Here is a 20,037-nt window from a genome sequence, read left to right as displayed (position 1 = left end):
ATGACGGAAATTCGAACTGATGGGATGTGAGCGTATTCTCGTTGCTTGCCGACTGCTCCCGCTCAGCGTGGACGTGATCACAATTCGTAATCAAGTGATTCACTTTCTATTCACCCCCGGTTCGGGCGTCCTTGTTGCCCGTGGTTGAATAATGTGCAGGTACTTCCACTGTTCGGTCTATTTTTCACGTCCGAAGTTCAGCGGCTCTCGCCGGTAGTTGATTTAACGACCGGCACACGACACGTCCAATCGAACCGCACGGAGGATAAATGGGAGGGTTGGTGCATTTGGGGAAGGATAATCATAGGTTTGGATTTCTGCACTTTCCACCGAGAGTCTAGGGGTTTAGCAAGCTATAGTCAGGTACCTCCAGAGTTAGTTCGGAAGGTAAATCTTAGATGAAAAGCATTTCTGATAGTATAAGTTATAAGAGTTTCCTTGAAGGAGCGTATGTTTTGAAGGAAAACTGTAAATTGTCGTTTCGAATAGTCACATATGGACAAACAATTCAAGTCACTTGCTACTCTTGCTACCGTCAATCACAACCGACTCGAACTTTGAAGCTCAGATTATGGAAAAGAGCTACGAAACTTACCTTGAATCCTTCAACTTCCTCGCCCACAGCTTCAATCTCACCGGCGCATTCGAAGCCGAGAATGGTTGGAGTTTTCGGTGGCGAATCAATTGCACCGAGTCGGACCATCAAATCCTGGAAGTTTAGTCCACTGGAAAGAAAAGGAAAAGACAAAAGAAAAACGTTAACGATTATTCTAAGTCAAGAAGTTGGAATTGAGGGACCTTTCTGGCTAAGAAACATAAAGTATTGTTAAAACCTTTGTGAAACATGCATCAACGTTAGCTTTTCAGTTTTTTTTTTCAGCTCGGTTTAACGAAATCTCGTCCAAACGCACTTGACATGTTGCAAACAAAGTCCCCAAATTAATAAAAAGCATTAGAATTGTGGCAACCGACGAAGTTATTACAAGGAAGACAACTCCCTTCCGAGAACTCCATACTCTTATGGGAAACCACTTAAGATAACGGAATATTTGAGCTGTAAAGCACCAAGGCGAAGAATGTGTAATCGTGAACACGAATGTAAACTTCTTCAACTGATTTTTTTTTTTTGGTCCTTGCTTTCTTTTACGACTCCGATCTGAAGACATTTCCTTTCCGGCAACGTGGAAAACAACTCTCAAGCTCCCGGACGCAGAAGCATTGGAGAGTTTGTCTGTCTGTTTTCCAACAAGTGTTCCGACCGACAATTGGAAACGTACGTTCGGTGGTGCACGTATTCGCTTGAGAAGAGACACAACGTGCATCACAAGCATCTCGATTCGTTTCCCAGCATCCAGCTCTTGCGAACTTGAGCAAAATACACTCGAAAGTGTTGCTAGCGCATGGAAAGCAATCATTACTGCTTGGTGCAGGCACAACGCCGAAAGCATTTGAATTTCTGAACTGTTTTTCACCGTTCCCTGTGACAATGAGCTTCTTCCACAGCTAGCTAGTGGTACAGGCAAGACATATTTCTCATCGAAACCATCCTCCAAAAAACCACATGTCACCGTCAGAGCTTCACAAGAGCCATGCTTGTCGACGAGCAGAACGATCGAAATGGGGGAAAAAAAAGGACAATTACTCCCTAATGACAAAATCTCTAAATTAAGAACCGATTTTCCACGGGACCATGGGCGCATTCTCTTCCCTCCTCTACTGCTAACTGTTTGTTTGTGTCCATTATTCCCCTATTAAAACAGTGTCAGCAGCGTATGGGAAGGCACTTGAAGAATTAAGCGGCGCGACAAACAAGACCGTAGCATATTTCATTCATTACCGACGAAACTTCCAACCGAAAATTGGAATGACAAGTGTGTTGCCTCCTCTCCCTTAAAATTTTTCCATTCCATATCTAAATTTAAAACACAAATTCCCTCACACTCCCATAGAGCTTTTCCCGCAAAAGTCCCATCAATCGAGCGGCTGCCTGGTGTCAACCGAACGTGTCGTCAGGGGGAGCTCGGCGAAGGAAAACGCGTTGACACGTACCAGACACCGCCGCACCAACTGAGGCTGCCGCCGCGAGATGAGGAAAAGTCTTTGGTCACACAACACACTCCACACGCAACAACAGCCGAGGGTTTAATCTTATGAGGTTTCTATCACAGGATGGTGCGCTATATTTTCCCAATAACGATGAAAAGTTTGAGAAGAAAAGGGTTCGAGAACGCTGCCCATACGCACACGTACACGCGGCTGATAAAGTCGCTCGGCGCTAAGACGCTAAATTATAGGCACGTAATTATTCCTGCGATTAGTGTCGGTTAGTGTGCATATCTTACCGCCACATGTTGATCGCCCCGACCGCAGGATTTAGTGAATGTTCTATCTAAATTACCACACATTATGGTGACAACAGAATGCGTTTGAGATTAAGTTCAGCGTTTGAGATTAAGATTGTAGGTGAGGGCAAAGAATTTTTTTCATTCTTCAGCAAAGGAGGTAAAATATTCGAAAGAGACATTATTTAACAACTTCAACCGAACTTCCAATGGAGACATCAAATGAACGATCACTATTTCCTTCGATAGAAAGGTATAATAGGAAGTGATAGGAGCTCTTCACAATTTAGTTGTGACACGACTTGGAATCCCCCAAAGTGTTATTAGGTCCGCCTGAACTTACCAACTAAAGTTAATAAAAACCCACACTGAGAGCCACTCCAACGTTCCTTGAATTAAACATTTAACAAGCCTTTCAGTAGTTCCTTCAAATAGAACCATTTAAAACACACCACCACTACGCGACTTCACCTTGGCGCAACTGATCTTTCCCTTAAATGACACTCATTAATTTTCCGTTTCATTTCCATTAAGAACCGGACGGACCAAAACCTTCGGTAACACAAGTGGGTCTCTTACTTACTTACTTACGGGGTGGAAGATTTAGCACAACATGCGCCAGCCAAGATAAAAACGATATTGATGGGGCAAGTTTACTTCGCAACCAAGCGGTAGACACACACACACAATTCAATTCTCTACATCGGGAATGAAAAATGTCGCTCAATTATCGCTTTCCCCGAAACACTCGCTTGGAGGAGAGTGTATTGCCTGGCTGCGGTACCAGAAATAGGACGACGGTGCGTAGTTTGTGTAATGCCGGTGTAACGACGGTACACTTCCTTCCTTCTTTCAGACAATAGTCGTTGCCGGGGCACGGCGAAACAGAGACCAATTAATAAAATTTCGCTCTTCATTACGTCCTAATAATAGTCGAGTAGAACATGGAAATTACAACCAACTTACGGCCGCCTGGTTCTGTAACTACTGCTAGAAGGGGTGTCGTAACTAAGCTGCCAGTGGTGTGGAAAGGTCGTTGCATAATTTATTTACTCACTTCGCGACATTGGGTGATTGAAAGTCTTGCGCCAGAAGAGTGTATAAATAATGGTTTAATTCAGTTAAATTTTGACGGTCATATCCTGCATTCATATACTCCTTCAATAGAGATGTTTTCACAGAAGACAATCAAAGAGATGGTAGTAGATTTCCATCTGCATCTTAACAAACAATTTTACAACAAAAAAATCCTAAAGCTTTATCCGGACATAAAACATAGAGAGTCTGTTTGTCTGACACTTTACCCTGATGCATCTTCTTCCAAAGACCAATTTTCCGAAGTCCGAAAATCACTTAAACAATTACATCTTCTTCGCCTGAATGAGAAGTTGATGTTTTTGATTCGAGCATCTCACTGCAAAACGCTTCCAGAAGAGCCCAGTTCCTCGTGTTTAAGAGTTTAAGATCCTAAGGGATGAACATCAGGAATTTTACCCCACACAGAATGTTAATCAACATTTAACACTTCCAAACGGACGGAAAAGAATCATCCTTCCACATCCATAGCCCGGTCGATCTAACCTCAATAGACGCCCGAGAGAATTTCCTTTATTTACTTTTACCTCTCCTTCTGGACAGGACATCTAGAGGCGCCGGAAATAGGACCATCCGGAAGGACTCTCGAATGTCAGTCACTGGGAAGTTGGTTTCTACTCCAGCAGAGCTTGGGTGGGGGTATGTTTGTGACACAGTTCGGGGGGACCAAGGAAACACAAAAGAACGCTCATTTTGTGATCGAAGCTGTCCGCACAGAACACAGACACAGACAATTGGCAAATAGAGAGGCGCCTCCCGTCCGTTTTCCCTATTCATGATAAAAGATGAAAAAGTGAACCCGAGAAATAAAGTTCCACAATGGAAAGTTGATCGTCCAGCCCTTTTTCCTAGCGCATCAGGAAATGCCAATTCTACTACTGCTACTGCTGGCATACCAGAGGTGGAAATTTCTTCTACAAACAAAAAAAGGGAAAAAACGAAACTACTACTCCCCAGCATAACGGAAGTTGGCGCTATCGTATAGCAGGAAGGGTCGCTCTCGCTTTTCTCACTAATTGTCCCCTTCGCCACTCTGAATCATTACAACGAGCAATGACACACACACACACACACAAAGCCCAACACAGGAAACCACCTCCACGATGTGGTGACATACCCTACCGAAACCTCCCGCAGCACGCCGCAAGGATGCCATCGAGGTTCGGTAAGAGGTTCGGAATACTCGCGAATGGGGAGCTCTGTTGTGAAGCAATAAGACGTTTACATATTTTGCGGAATTTCCAGACCGGAAATGGATTGCAGCGCGCGGCGGGTGGTGGAAGGAATGATATTTACTTAAGGGATTAGGCGCCCCGTTACCAAAAGGGGAACGAAAGCATGCTTTAAGAAAAGCGAACCGAGTGAACTGCCATTTTTCTCTTTCCTTTGAGACATAAAAGAAAATTGTTGCTTTCTTTTTCGGGTGGAACGGGGAAGACAAAGACTGTTGGGCACGGTGAAAAAACGAGACGCAGACGACAATGATGAAATTATGCATTCATCAGTTCTTAGTGTGTTAATGAAACGACATTGCGACGTTGCATACTATTAGGGAAAATTGTGTCCCGTTCCCAAAAGTTCCCGAATTTACTTTAATGCAATTCAACGCTAATGTATCAACAACTGTTGGACATAACGTCTAAGCCGGGGTAGGGAAACGAATGAGCAAACACAAAGGGTTTATTTCCAAAAGGAGCACTAAATATGGGCCGAAGATGCATACGGTTTGGGTAATGACGATACCAATTCCATTAGGCAATCAAACGATACGAATTTGAACTTAGAACTGAGCATTTCTGTTATCTTTGAAATGGAAGGCCAATATTTTAGAATTATCAGACTGTGACGCATGGTGTGACGATGAGGTATTGGAAGAAAAATGTTAGGGCCTGATCTATTACAATGTTGGGAGAATAATTGTGTGATAGTATCATACTGTGATACGGACAGGACCGGATATTAAATCACATCTGGACTGTTACCATGTACATTTTAGTAAAGTAAGTCAGAAATGATAGGATATCATGAATTTGTAGGGCCATAGAAATTTTCCCCGTTTCATTATCCCAGTCTTCAACAAGACTTCAAACCTTATTGTCTACAGCATGATAAACGAGGGTCCTGAAGAGATTTCAAATAATACTCCCATGTCAGACAACCACCTAACAATGTCTCAAATACATAACCTCAACACCTAGAAGGGTATTGTGTGTATCGGTGATGAAAAACATGTTCGATCGTTATCAATTCCCTTCTTGCGAACAAAGCTTGATTCCAGCTTGATTCCTAACCAGAGATCAAGCTCATCAATAGTTACGACATTGCCGAATAACAGTCTGAAAATTTAAATCTCGTTCATTTTACTTGCTCCCATTGTGCTGGAACATTACTTCACATCCACATGCACTGTATTCTGTAGAGGAATTCATTCCAAACCGTCCTCTGCTAGGAGACAGCCAAAGTGTTCCAACGAAAAAAAAAGAGAGTGAAAAAGAGATAGAGCGAAAGTGCCACCGATTTTTACGACACAATTGGGAAGGCTATAAAAATAAACACTACACCGAGAAACCCCAACCAAGGGGAGGGCCGGATTATCCAGTCGGAAGTTACAGGTGGTCGTCGTCGGCTTCGTCGTTGTCCTTGCGCCTCGAGTTTCTTCGGTAGCCCCGGAAACGGATTACGCCATGAACGAATTTCGTATGATAATAGGCGCGCTACGGAGAAACGCGACAGTTATGGCTGAGGAGGTCGTAAAATTTCCGACGAGACATTTTCCAAGCGCCAAACTCCTGAGGTGCGTGCGAGCCAGCCGAGTGAAGTATGCGTCATAAAAAGTGTAATAAAAACGCGTCCCTAGGACGTCTGGTCTATTCACTTGCCCGCTCCAGATGATATGCACAAAACGGCCCAACGGTGGCTTAAGGACGGGGGTGGTGTTACACCATCATTTGAAGGTTACGTCGTTACCGATGGGAAGGAAGAACTTTATCTGTTTCACTAGGGCCCTGTTTCCTCAAACCGAATGGCATCCTGCGGTGTGTGTGTGTGTATGGGGCTTGGAGAGTGAGACCGAGACTGGATATTACCAGCACACAATTTGTCACAACGAAAGCTTGTCGGAGGTGCCGTATTGTCCCTGTGGAAGCTACTTCCTTAGCGGCAGATCGTTTTTAGAGGGAGTTTTAATTAATTTTCTTTCGCCGATAACAGCCACCACCGCACACAATGCCGTGTTAATTAGCGTGAGGAAATTTTTCCCGACCCAAGACCCAAGAAGCGTGAACATTGAACAAGCAATTTTTCCAACCCAAAAGCTTCATTACAGGGGTAGGCGATTGAGGCAGCTGGATGTTACTGTATCAAATGTGCAAAGGAACCGTCGAGGTAGACCTTTACACGCGGAAAATAGGCAGAAAAAGAAAAAGTAAAAGATCGAGCGAAAAACTGACGACAATTTTCTCGCTTCTCGGAAGTATCTTCTTGGAAAAGGTCAACAAACTTCTTCGCTGGAAATGGGATTCTCGAGTTTTCGTTCCTTCCTTTTCCTTGTTTTTTAACGATTACTTTCCATCTCGGAGAAAAGGTAAAGCATCCCCGGAAGTAGACCGAAACGTATCAATGGCAGAGTAAGTACAATTAGCGAAAAAGCACGTACCTTTTTACGGGTAGAATAGAAAAAAGCCCATTAAACATGCATCACCCACACAGGGATTCTAAAAGCAGATACGCCAGGATCGCTAGGAGAGAAAATTAACTGTCAAATTTGTCTGAAAATTCTTCCAGCAACACTGTTGGATGTATAGATAAATGATGGGCCTGTTCTAGGATAAAAGATATCCTTTCCTTACATTGTGACTAAGGATTTGCAATATTATTATCATATAGATATATATTACACAAACCTCCAAGGCAATATTTCAATTCCTATTACTTGCCTAATTCAGACTTTCAAGGACCTTATCTCACAACAACAGTTTTTTGCAAATTCTCATCAAATACATCCATAGACTTAACCTCTCACACCACAACCCTACTATTGACACTCCAAGTTGAGCAGACCCTATTGACACTCCTTACCCCATGTTTGATTGATTTCAAAACAAGGTATATCTCACGGGAAATGGTGCCGGAAAACCAACCGCATCCCGCCCCAAACGATCGTTATCCCTATAACAAACCCGTCAACATAATGTCGGTGAACAAGCCATAAGACAGCGGATAAAACTCCACTCACCTTCACTCAGCCCGCGAAGAGGAGGAACTCAATGCGGAAGTCTTCATTGCACCGCAGCAATATTTGACGACCCTTCAATCAGTTACGGTACACGTTACTACTAAACCACTCTCAAAGCCTCGAATTGGGTTTGAAGGGCAGATTCCGTCGAAGATAGACAGGATATCTGCTTGCTTGAGGCATATTTCGATTGTGTCGAGAGCGAAGGGTGAACAAATATTACCAATTTTATTCCAACGAAGGATGATGCGAAGCGACTAAAGTGTGTGTGTGAGATGTAGCATTTTTTTGTTATTGGAAAGAAAAATATCTTCTAGCCACACATAAAACGAATAAACCATAATGTCTTGCGTTGCCTTGAAGAGCATGAAGAATGTTGGATTGAAACAGTTTGGAGTATTGTTTCCATAAGGACTCTCACTCAGTCTGAACCCTACTGAATCTACCATATCCAGAATATGAAAGCAATCATGCTATTTCTCATCTAGACAACGGGATACCACTGTCCGAACTAACTTCGGCAACATTCTATCAACGTCAACATTTTTGCTGACCTCGTACATCATCTCATTTATGTTGTGCATTCAATTCGCAACCATCCAGACATTTGAAAAGGAAAAAAGCTGTCAAGATTTCCTGCTTTAAACATCCGCGCACTGCAACAATGTTGCAACTACTCAGGTTCCAAATCCAAGTTTGTTCGGACCACTACTACTGATGATGAAGAGTGCATAATAATAAACGATTTACTGGGTCCAATTCAATCAATTCGCCCTCGGGATGCTCCATCCTGGGTGGTAGAGAAGCATAGAAAAGAACCTACTTTCTTCAGCTGCGTTCAATTGCAGCTCCAACTTTTCTCCAAGTCGCTTGAGAATGATTAATTAACTAATTGGCAATTGAAAAAACAAGACGACATTCCTCTCTTTCGGGATTTGCAGCGCACAGCGTTGGAGAAGCTGCTATGCAATTAAAGCAAATCTAGTTGCGTTCGGCCATTTTAATGAGAATTGATTGGATGCATCAGTGTAATACGGCACACTCAAGAGTATCTTGCATTTCAATTTAAATTCATTTTTTTAACATAAACTTTGGTTCGCTACGGAATTGTCACGAAATGTGCAAGCGACAACGACGATTATGATGATGGATCGTGACGATATCTTTGATCTGCTCTACACCATCATCTCCTGATTTCATTCCTGATATGCTGCAACGATAAAGGCTTGCATAGCAACGATTAAAAAAACAGCAAAAGAAGTCTGATACTTCATTCGATACAACAACGAAACGTTACGGTTTCAAGCATGATTCAAAGCACATCATTGCATGTTCTACGTTTCCACTTTATCTTATTGCTATATCCAGCTTGCAGGGCAGCAGCACAGAACGAAACGTCGCTCTAAAACGAAAAGAATTGTACCGATGCCGATTTTATGCTAACGATATCTTTCCACCAACATTGCACAGGTCCGACAGCCAACCGAACACAATAGGGAAGGAAGTGCACTTGTCAACGACATTCACAAAACCCACCCAACCCAACCCACACACAGATATCTCGAAGCACGAGATCTTCTAGCATACCGTCCCGCGGTCTACCACCCCCCCGATGGGCGAGACTCCATTATTTCTCAGACCAATCCGACGACCTTTGCCGGGTGCTGGGCACAGATCAGACGGAAGGGTTCACAACTTTTCGCTGTCGATTTCTCGCTTCCGCCGAGTCCTCGAGACTGTGCGCGCACATCCTTGTCGCTACTAAAAGGCAAACTACCATTTGCGAGCAAATGCACCAACATTTCACGGCAGGAGTGCTGGCAGTTGGATGCAATTCCCATGGGAGGAACGGTCCTGATTGCTAGATGCCATCATCAGAGAGACTCTTTAACTCCGTGCCTTTTCACTTGCCCGTGTGGACTTTTTGGGTGATTTTCTTTTGCTGTGTGCTGTATCCAATGAACAATATTTTTCAGAGTGGTTTGCAGAGGACTGAAAAATGAATTATAAATATTGTACTGGGATTTGATTTGTTTTTTTTTCTGTTCTGCTTATTCCGTGCGACTGATTGCGCTCTTTGTTTGAAGGATTAAAATCCTCGGAACAGATTTTTTAATGTCAGCACTAGTGCAAACACATTCATATAATATATTTGATTTTAATTTTTAGATATTTTTGAAGAATATACTAATAATTAATCTCTTTTGCTCAGACAGGAGACTTCAAATTCATCAGTCGTAGAATTACTGGAACTGCCCGAGCAATTAATAGGATAAGGAGTTTCGCAACATAAAATAAAATTGCTTCCGCCAGACATCGTGATCCATCCAGCGAAACAAAAAAGGAAACCTGAGAAAAACGCATACCCCACAAAATGACCCTCCCGATTGACGTCCAATCTTCACCATTACGCAGGGAGCATTGGTTAGTTGAATATCTAACGAACCTGGTAAAGCTCGACCCCAGGCCGACTACCGGAATTGTCTTTACTTAAGCCTTAACGCATGTTCCACAGCCGGCCATGTTTTATGTTCCGGCCTACCATTCGTAGCGCCGGGGATGAGTTTTGCCGCGCTTTGGTTTTTATGTGCTTTTTCTCATTTTATACTCTCGCATTACAATTCTCGACCCCCAAACTCTGAAATGGTCTCATTAATTTTTCCTTAACACTTCTGCCACCGCTCCCAAATACCCCTCCCGACTCTATCTATTCACAACGATGGACTCATCCTCGTTTTAACTTTATTGTTGTTGTTTGCTTTTTCTTTTTCCACCAGACATCCTCCCAAATGCCTAACGACATAAAATTCTATCTCATTCCATTTCGAAGCATTTGCTCATTGGGCACTAAAACACTGCTAACAAATTCATTGCCAGCAACAACCGTATCGGTGTGCTTCAAGCTTTTATGAGGAGGATGCCAATTGCAATGAGGAATCAGGATCCGGGGTTGGCCGAAAATGTACGCACACACACTCATCCAATGCAGCCGGGTGTCGTGTCAGTCGCCGGTACTTAATCCAAAATGGAGCCGTCTTTGGAACATACCCATCACACACATACGTACACGCACTCCATCACTCGTATTGGAAAAAAAAAATCTTCAAAAACCATCGTTGGTTAGGTTCAGTTTTATTACAACCTTCACCATCCGCCTCCAAAATCATGTCGAGTTTTTGCACAGGTCTACCCCTAGACCTACGATATTCGTCGCTTACACATCGAGACTGGAGAACTCAATTCTTTACACAATATACCAGACAAATCCTTATCGTCCCTTTGTAACTTTATCGACCTTGGTGTTTTTTCCCCCCTGGCATTCTATATTTACTGCTTTACGAGCCGTCGATTTTCTTCGCTGGGTATTCTAAAATGGATCGCAGAAATTCTTTCCTCCGGACATACTGATACGAAAGTTGTAAATTAAATATACAACAGGCACCTGGGTTGGTCTAAGACGCTTTCCTTTTATATCTCCGGAGGTCTTCTTAAGCATGAACAGATATAAACCTAAGGGTTTAGTTAGAGTAAAAAAGTCTCCTTCTAATCCTGGCTTCAATTTGAATATTGTATCTTGTACAGCCTCTTTTAAGACAACTGGATACAGGAGTGTCAATAAGCGTTCGTATATAGAACAATTTTGACTATCCAAGTTCTTTGACACAGGGCATTATTTCACGGTGTCCAAAACTACAAAGAATGCTCATCTCTACGCCTTTGGATGAAATTGACAAGCAACCGATACAAAGTTGCGCACACCCATTAATGCCGCGTACATGTGTTCGCAGCCGCAGCCCATTTATTGAGCTTGATCGCATTCTAGTTTTCATCAAACAGCACACTATCCGCTAAGCGACTACGACTATAAACCGAATACATTAAACGCACTTTCAATCTGGCCCGCGGCACGAAAACCCTCACAACGGTTTTAAAGCGAGACATTGTGCTCCGCAGTACACCAAAGCCATCTCCATCGATCTGCCGCTTTGTGTACCGACGTCTCTCGGACGGGGATTTGTGGATAAGTCAACATCATAATCACGTCCCTTGAGCGATGTTGCCCTGGGGCATTTTGCCGACATCACACCCTTGGCCAGCCTGTCCACCTTTGCATCTTACATCGTCCGAAATGCTCCACCGTCGCGTGAGTGAGGATGGCAAAAATACGGCATGTTCCGTCTAGCTCCAGCCATACAGCAACGCAGCGTATGGCACGGCATGCACACACACACAGTGCAACCATTTCGCCCGGACTAATAAAAAGCGCTTTAAAATTACCAAGTAAACACCATTAATGCGCGTTCGGTACCGGGGACGCATCGTCCCGGAAATCCTGCTGCTGCTGCTGCGGCTACTTACACGACACGATGAATGTATGCGCTTCCGATGCTGTGCGGCCCACTCCCTCGGAGGTTAAATCGGGAAGCGAGCACAGCATGGGCAGCACTGCGGGACTCACAACGGTGGCCCGACAAACTAATAACACTAACAGCGGTAAAAAAGTTAAAGTTCGCGGCATCTCCAAACCATCCTTCCTTTGAACTAGTAGCCGTCGCACCCATCATCGACAGTGTGTTCTCGCAATCGGTTTTGCAGCGACGTTAAATTACATTTGTGCAACATTGTTGTGAAAGTTGCAATGGATCGTTTGGCTCGCCTTGCTCGCATTAGGATCTGTTCGCAGCTGTTGGAAAACTGCCGAGGGTGCAGCATGTTTAAGCAAGCGCCATACCTAGGCCCCCGAGAAATGCTCCGAATAATTGAGCTAAACTGTAGCAATAACGAGGTTTAGATGCACAAACACATAGTGCAACAGTATCCCATGCTTTCTCCCAAGATGAATTTTGCCTCACAGTTTTTCCACTTATTTTCTATAACATTCTCATTTCATTCCAGTCCGATCGATAACGAAGTAGACGAGAGAAAATGATTAAAGGATGTTTCACTCCTACCTACAAGAGACTGCTTTTTATCGTCAGCTTCATCCAAGACGATGATTTTCATTCCTTCAGACACGCAGGACATCCCCGAACCACCAACGAAAAATTCCACTCTAAAACAGCAGAAGTGAAACCTTGCGACCGACATCTTCCAGACAACCGTCTGCAGTTGCCACTCGCACTTCCTCTCTGTACTGTACTCCTTCCTCCTCCTTGCGGGAGAATTGGCGTAGAAGAACGGCGGCAAAATCATTTCCGCCCATAGCTTTCACCAACTACAACGAGCACTCCCGCAGACAAACTCAACCACACAAATGGAGTTTATAGCTTTCCCCGGCACGTTTTCCGGTCGCTGTGCCGCGGACATTGCTCGTTTGACAACCCTTTTGTGGCCGGCGTGTTTCACAGTTACACAGTCAAACAAAAAGCCGGGAAAATGCTCGTCCAATGAAGCGCTGTTTAACAAACGTCTGAACAGCAGAGATCGGTGGAGATGTTTTCTCTTCAGGGTTTAAGCCTTCTTCATGGATGTCTGGTTTGCAGAGATATTTATAGCACGTGACAGCGGTGTGGCCAAAATATGGAAGATAACCATTGAACCGTTAGAGCAAAACTGACTGCTTGCGACGTGTTCTTGAAAATCGATTAGTCAAGGGCAAGAAGTTTTCTATTGGACCCAATAATCCTCAATACTGCTGGAGAGAATTCCCATACCATGAAATGTTTTGAAAATTAAATTAATAAAATTACTTTTTACGATTTGATTCATAAAGGATTGTGATATCCTTTTTCCGGTCCGAAGCAGCATAAAAGCCACATACATCACAACGGCTAATTTCACACCCTTCTCCCACACGTCGAAGGGGTGCCCCCTTTGTCTCATTCGGTTAGCCGACGTACAGTCACACCAAAAGTTGGTCTCCATCCGGCTAACGTGACCCTCAACTCAACACACAAAAAGCAATCGCACCTGGCCGAGCGAATGTCCTTTCCATTTAAATTCCTATTTGAAACGCAAACATCCTATTACCCCGGTTGCCGGTTCGCGGGCAAACAAAGCAACATGCCGGTGGTTCGTTGGTGCGTACGCGCCCGTTTGGCTGGGGGCCGTGTGTCGCGCGTATCCAACCAGTAAAATGAAAGGGCAATGACCTTTTGACAACTGAAATGGCTCACAGGTATACGGGGGTTCATACTACCTCGACATTTCACACTCGGACGTCTATCGGTCACATTAGGGCGCCGTGCTGGGCACGCTGCCGAAGGTCCTTTTGTTGTATGCCGGTTGTTTCTAGTCCGTTTTGCTTGGGCTGGTATTAATTTCAATCTAGCTCATGATGTTTGCCCATGTCGAAACGAAATTTGTTGTTTGTAGGAAAACTTACCTAAAAGAGAAAATTAGAAAAAAACAAGAAAACATTGTATTAGGACAAAGTGATTTGGAAAGCATTGATAGGCATGAACGAAAATCATAAAATATTCTAGCTTCTTATATTCCAGTGCCAACAGTCAAAAGTTCAACATCTGTTCTTCCAAAGGTTCTTTGTTATTCAATTATAATTCACGCTCAGTTCAACTGGCCCAACGTTCAGTTTACATTTTCTATTGGATAAATCGTTTGAGTTTCATTTTCCATTTTGTCACTCGTAAGGTCCAAGCTAGCAGTAATAAAATCAAACACCACATGTCGTGGAAAAATGATGAATAATCAAATATTCAACAAAAATCCATGTGTAACCATGTAGGCAAACAGAGAACACGGGGGACCTAATAGATAAGAGACCGTTCCCGTGGTAGATACACGTTTTATTGAAATGAAATACTGCTCCATGTGCTTCCACCCTATACGCTATATACCACAGACATAACGTATTTTAAAAAGATTGCCATCGGAACATGCTCCACATTCCAGTAGGCGACTACCAAAGAAAGAAAAGCCTTAAAAGCCGATGGAAAATGTCTACGCAAAATGGCAAAATCGATTACGTGCGTCAAATATTCACACAGACAGTTGATGACTTCACCCTTGATAAGACCGAGCACACATCAGTGGGCGAGCAGGTCTTGCTGGAAAGGAATCGAGAGAGGGGAAAACCTGCGTGCAAAATGTGTTGGCATTTGAGTTTTCCTTTCAGCCACTGATGCATCTTGATCCTTGATGTACCGAGTCCCACGCACCGACCGAGTTCACTCGATTTGTCACGTTTAGCTCGAACGTGTTCGATCTTTAAGGTTAGAATCGGTACGAAAGGCACAGGATAGTTACTCTTCTGGGCTAAGGTAACGCGCTCTTTATTGCCGTCAACTCGCACGTTACGTCGCGTTGGTGGTGCTGCCTCGTCATAAACGTCAGCATCATCATCATCATTATGATTTATGGTTCCGCTGCCGAGCGCCACTCTAGAGCACTCATCAGCACGCACAAAGCTAAGAGCACAAAGCCGCCCGGGCATAAGATGAGCAAGGAAATCCCTGAGAATAGGGCAGATTCGTCGCACTACGTGTCCCATCGTCAAGCGTGTAAGCACCCCATCTTCAAGATGAAATTTTCATATAGAAATACCAGCATTCCTTCCCGGGAGCATCTGAATTGGCGGAAAGCTGCGCCACTCCTGGTGCAGAAGATCCAATAAAGCTTTCAGAAATTTCCGTGGAATGACACATTGTGTTATCTGTATCAAATCTAGAATTTGGCTTCACAATAAATGGGGAAGAATTTAATTTCACGCTAAGGGCAAATACAGGCAGGAGGTTCACAGCCAACGATGATACAAAATTATATAAAATCGTATTAAATAGAGCAAAAAATAGACATTTGTTTCACACCTTTTAAAGACCACCGAATTGAAACTGGGCCCGGTACGGTTGTTAGCACCACGAATCCGTGCCACCAAAGTCGTTATCGTAGAATTATGATAACCGCATAATTCAACATCGATTTAACGTGTCCCGTCCGTCGATGGTTTGCGATGGGTGCTCTTCACGTATTCTGACGCTCCTTTATACGATAAAAGAGCGTGTAAAAATATCAATGCGCATTTTAGCCCATAAATCCATCATCCATCCGTTTCGCGTAAAAAAATAACTCAAGCCACCGAACAATCATTCCATTTCCGAAAAGTTACACAACACATCCATGCATGGTACGCGACGACCGCTTTAATCCTCTTTAACGTCGTCCTAAACAAACATCAACCATTTCGAAGGTACACGAAGAAACCCTACCGCCGCACACAGGCTGGCGTATCTGGCGTGAATGCTATTTATCTTTCTTATCGTTCCCATTCCGAAATAGCAACATGTTCCAACACACCTGCCTGGTGGTCGGCGAATAATCACATTTTTCACGATATTGCAGACCCGAAACCTTCCGCAGAACATCGAAAAATGGTTCACGATTACGGAGAGCTGTCTCTCTCTCTCTCTCTCTCTGTCGGTTGACGAAAAAAAAGGCAAAAATAAACATTTATTCCGAAAATTTCGGATTGTACCTTTTTTTCTTGGGGTAATGGTCTACAGCTTTATTCCAGCGTGCCGCCGCACCAGACTTGGTGCAGGCATAACAACCACACACACACACACCGTGCATAAAATGTCTATAAAATTCAGCCAAATAAATCGGATATACGGAGCCATCGAAGCCAAATCAGGCGTAACACCATCGGTGAAATCAAGGCCCATTTCCAACAAATCCTGCCTTTTTTTTGTTGGTTAATGCCCATACAGCCCATTCGTCCTTGCCGTGTACACTTCTTGACATTGGCAGAGAATGAAGAACGGCAAAAGGGCACACGTATTATCCTGGCCGTGAGGAATGTTAGCATGTATACTGCGTAAATCTTCTGCCGACCGAGGACTCTCTGCTGTCGCGTCGTGCACCCGCATTGGATGAAATGAAAAAATAATCCTCCACGCACAGACATCGAGAGGCTGCCGCTGGACATTAATTCTACTTGTTGCTAGGCACTAGAACGCACATTGCATATTTCGAGCTGCTTTGGAGCAACAGCCAGCCAGCCACAAAAGAATAATTACCGACGTGCCTTGCTCCAACCAAAACGCAGATTCAAATAACGCCAATGCTAACCCCCACGCATTTTGGACAATGCGCGAGCATAAGGACGACGGTACGGATTCGTCTACACAAACCAACCACAACTCCCGAACGGAATCATCACCCAGAAAACTTAAACCTCCGGAGCGGATCCCAACGACGAAGCCCATGCGAAGGATTAGAGGCTGAGGATTAGAGTTTCATTTTCTTTTCCGTGTATCCTTTCATCCGAGCGCAACGAAAAGAAATCGCGCGGTGTGTCTTCCTACCCCGGAGGGCTAATGCTTATTTTCTTGTCGGCATTTCATTCGATCACGATCGTCCGATTATACCACCACCTCTCTCTCCACGCTTGACAACTCACAACTCATCAGAGCCCACCCCGCCTGTAGGTGTCGTCGACCATTTTAGGGCATAAACAAACGGATTTGGCCTTCGCCTTCCCCACAACCAGACACAGCTTCACACCCTTATCCCATAGGTTGAAAGGGGGAAGGCACACACGAAAAAAAAGGATTCAACACGCAAAGACCACAGAAAATTTCTAACTACACCTTCGGCGCTCGTAGGTGGGATATTGTGACTGTGTCTCTCCTTTTTTCGATCAAGATTTCTGTGTTTTTTACTTCACATCTTAGAGCTGGGTGTTGATTTTAGGGATCGATAGCGGATGTATAGATGCTGTCCTTTATCGAACGTTTTTGTTGCTCATCTTCGCAGCTAAAGGTCGGAGGGTTCCTGTTGAACGCTATCAATCTAAATTAAGCACACATACGTAGCTCGATGCCCACAAGCCGTTTATTGATTGTCGGACCGGATCCCGACGACCCGGATTTTGGGCTGTAGCATTCGTAGAACTTCGTGGAACTGTTGTTAACCCTTCGCTTTTGGAGGCCTGCATTGGTGAGCTATGGCGCATCGAAAAGCGGGAGAGTTTGTTTTGTACTTCAAATCTGATGCATAATTTGATTTTGCAGGTTAATTTGCTGAAGTTGAAAGCTCGCACATTCTCACACTAATTCTCCGGAGGTATCTACGCCACAACTCCAACTCCAACAGACACGCCATTCCCAGTGGAAATGGACGTCAGGATCAGTACACTCCTCCAGACGGTAATTGAATAAAGGTCGAAAATTATATTTCCGCCAGCAGACAACGGAATCCGCGCAACTAAACGATAAAACGTTGCAAAAATGGAATTAGCCAGTCAATAGCGAGAAGTTCAAGAGCGCGATTTGGTCCCTTGCCGCAGGCTTACATGCGCCAATGCGCCACCCAGCAGCTGTGAAGACGGGTTATTCGATGACATTCACCAGCGTAACACACTTGCTCTTGAATAGGATGACCGTTGAGGCATTTCTTCTTTAATTCCCCCAGATGCCGCGGCAAAGGGTCCGTTCATCTTTCTCATCCTCTTGCTGGTGGTGGAAAGCTTTCCAGCCAGCATGAACGTGCGCATGCGCGTCTGAAGACTGCCCAGCAGCTCTACCAGCGGATGTATAATCTTGAGATTTATTAGCTCAAAAGGAGCTCACAGAACACAACGGGTGGTGTTTCGTTTCCCCTCTGGGACGTACTCCCACAGCTTCCGTCGTTACTTTTCCACGCCAAGCGTGTGGTTGATAAGTCCAGAAGCGCAACAGGGAAAGCGTTAACCTCTAACATCCGTCGGTGACCTCTATCGGCACAGCTACGAAAGGCAGCAAAGGAATGTGATGCAGCGCAACAATGTCTCCACTGTTATGCCATAGATCGGATCAAGGCGGCACACACCAGGGCAAATGCAGCACACACATACGTGCCGCCGGTGGTGTGTCATTATTGCCACCCGGATCGCTCCAATCGGGATTGTCGGAAGCAAAGACATGGAAGAAATCAATTTAATTCAATTATTCCCATTTTTTCTATCACTCTCTACCAGCGTCGCCTACTCGAGACACTGAGGGGACAATATTGAACCAGCAAGGTTCTCCTCAGATTTACACAAACAGTTCCGGCGGAAGTGGAAGTAAGCGTCTTTCGGTAAATCTGTCCCGTTGGGGCATCGGTAAAACGTGAATAACTAAAAGATGAGAAGGTCTTGGACACCCTTACAAAGCCGTCCCCGACAGTTTAAGTTCATTCTTTTGTCCTTTCTTTTCCGGCAGGAAATAAATGTGTTGGAGGTCGACTGATCTCGTTCAACTTCTCGCTCCTAACGGTTGGTGCCTCTGAGATTTGGAGTAATAGGACTGCTATCTTATCAAAAACGTCCACCGCATTGCCGAACCATTTTGACACGACTTCCGTCTAATCGGATCCCAACACCGCCTTCCTTCCGTAAGCTGGACGATGACAGATTTCCGCTTATATTTCTATGGCGGCTCCAGAACACATTTTGTGCCCATTTCCGTCCATCTTCAAGAATATCCCGAAGTGTACTAGGCTGCACATGACACCAATATGGAAGAGATCGAAAATTCCGATGCTTCTAGCTGCCATCCGTTTACTTCTCTCGTGAGTAGTGAGTAGTGGATGTTTTAAATTAATAATCATACAAACGACAACTTTGCCATTCTATACAAAAAAATGTCATTTTGACATAACGAGAACTACTTGTCAAATTGATCACTATACCATATCCCGAAGTTTATAATTTAGCACAGCAATAAAGACTTCATGAATGATTTCCTGATTGCAGAGATTACCCTAAGAGCATTTTAATGCGTTAGAGATGTTCGATGAAATGTTGAGAATGAAATTGTGTTTAGATATCTGAGGAATGACAACCAATAAAGCTCAGAAACGTTCTAAAACGAGTTAATATGCACTATGGAGTCTCGCCGGCATAAAATCCCATAATTGAGAGATATTTACTTTAGTCGTAATAGCCCAAATGATACATGAACTCCAGTCGTTCAACAGTGGTAATAAAACAGTAATTATTCATAAAAAAACACGTCACTTAGTAAAAATTCATGAAGCAACGAAGGGTGCCAGACAGGTTTTCTGCTGGAACTATAGTACAAATTGTAAATTGCAAAAATTTATTATAATCACCTAATTCTGTCTTTAACTGAAGAGGCGTATGAGGTCTATAAGGTACAAAGCCTCTAAAACTAAATGAGAAAAATGCCTTATTCAGTCTATTATCTCGATTTAGTCGACGACACATTACGGTGTTGAATTAAATTTTCCATTTGCATTATTAAAAAAAATCCATATATCACACACGCTATCGTATGTCTTTCAACGCAATCTATCCGCAGTAATATTAGAGACATGCAACACGCCGGACTTGAGCTCCATTCTATTTAAAAGTTTTGTTTTCCTACCACTAGATACTCTAGAAAAAGTCGTGTATTCTTCTTATTAAGTATCTTCACTACACCA

The 20,037-nt window shown here is 43.8% G+C and overlaps 1 protein-coding gene across 4 annotated transcripts in view; it reads right to left on the bottom strand.

Moving 5' to 3' along the window:
• LOC118509689 (synaptic vesicle membrane protein VAT-1 homolog-like) overlaps positions 1–20,037 on the bottom strand; it is a 65,497-nt gene that overhangs the window by 11,045 nt on the left and 34,415 nt on the right. For all 4 annotated transcript variants that reach the window (XM_036050742.1, XM_036050744.1, XM_036050743.1 and 1 more), the window contains exon 4: positions 596–725. In XM_036050742.1, the coding sequence (XP_035906635.1) occupies positions 596–725 (130 nt within the window). The remainder of the gene's footprint in view (positions 1–595; positions 726–20,037) is intronic.

This window comes from Anopheles stephensi, chromosome 3, assembly GCF_013141755.1.
Source record: "Anopheles stephensi strain Indian chromosome 3, UCI_ANSTEP_V1.0, whole genome shotgun sequence".
Taxonomy (NCBI): Eukaryota; Metazoa; Arthropoda; class Insecta; order Diptera; family Culicidae; genus Anopheles; species Anopheles stephensi.
This window is presented reverse-complemented; position numbering and strand designations above follow the sequence as displayed.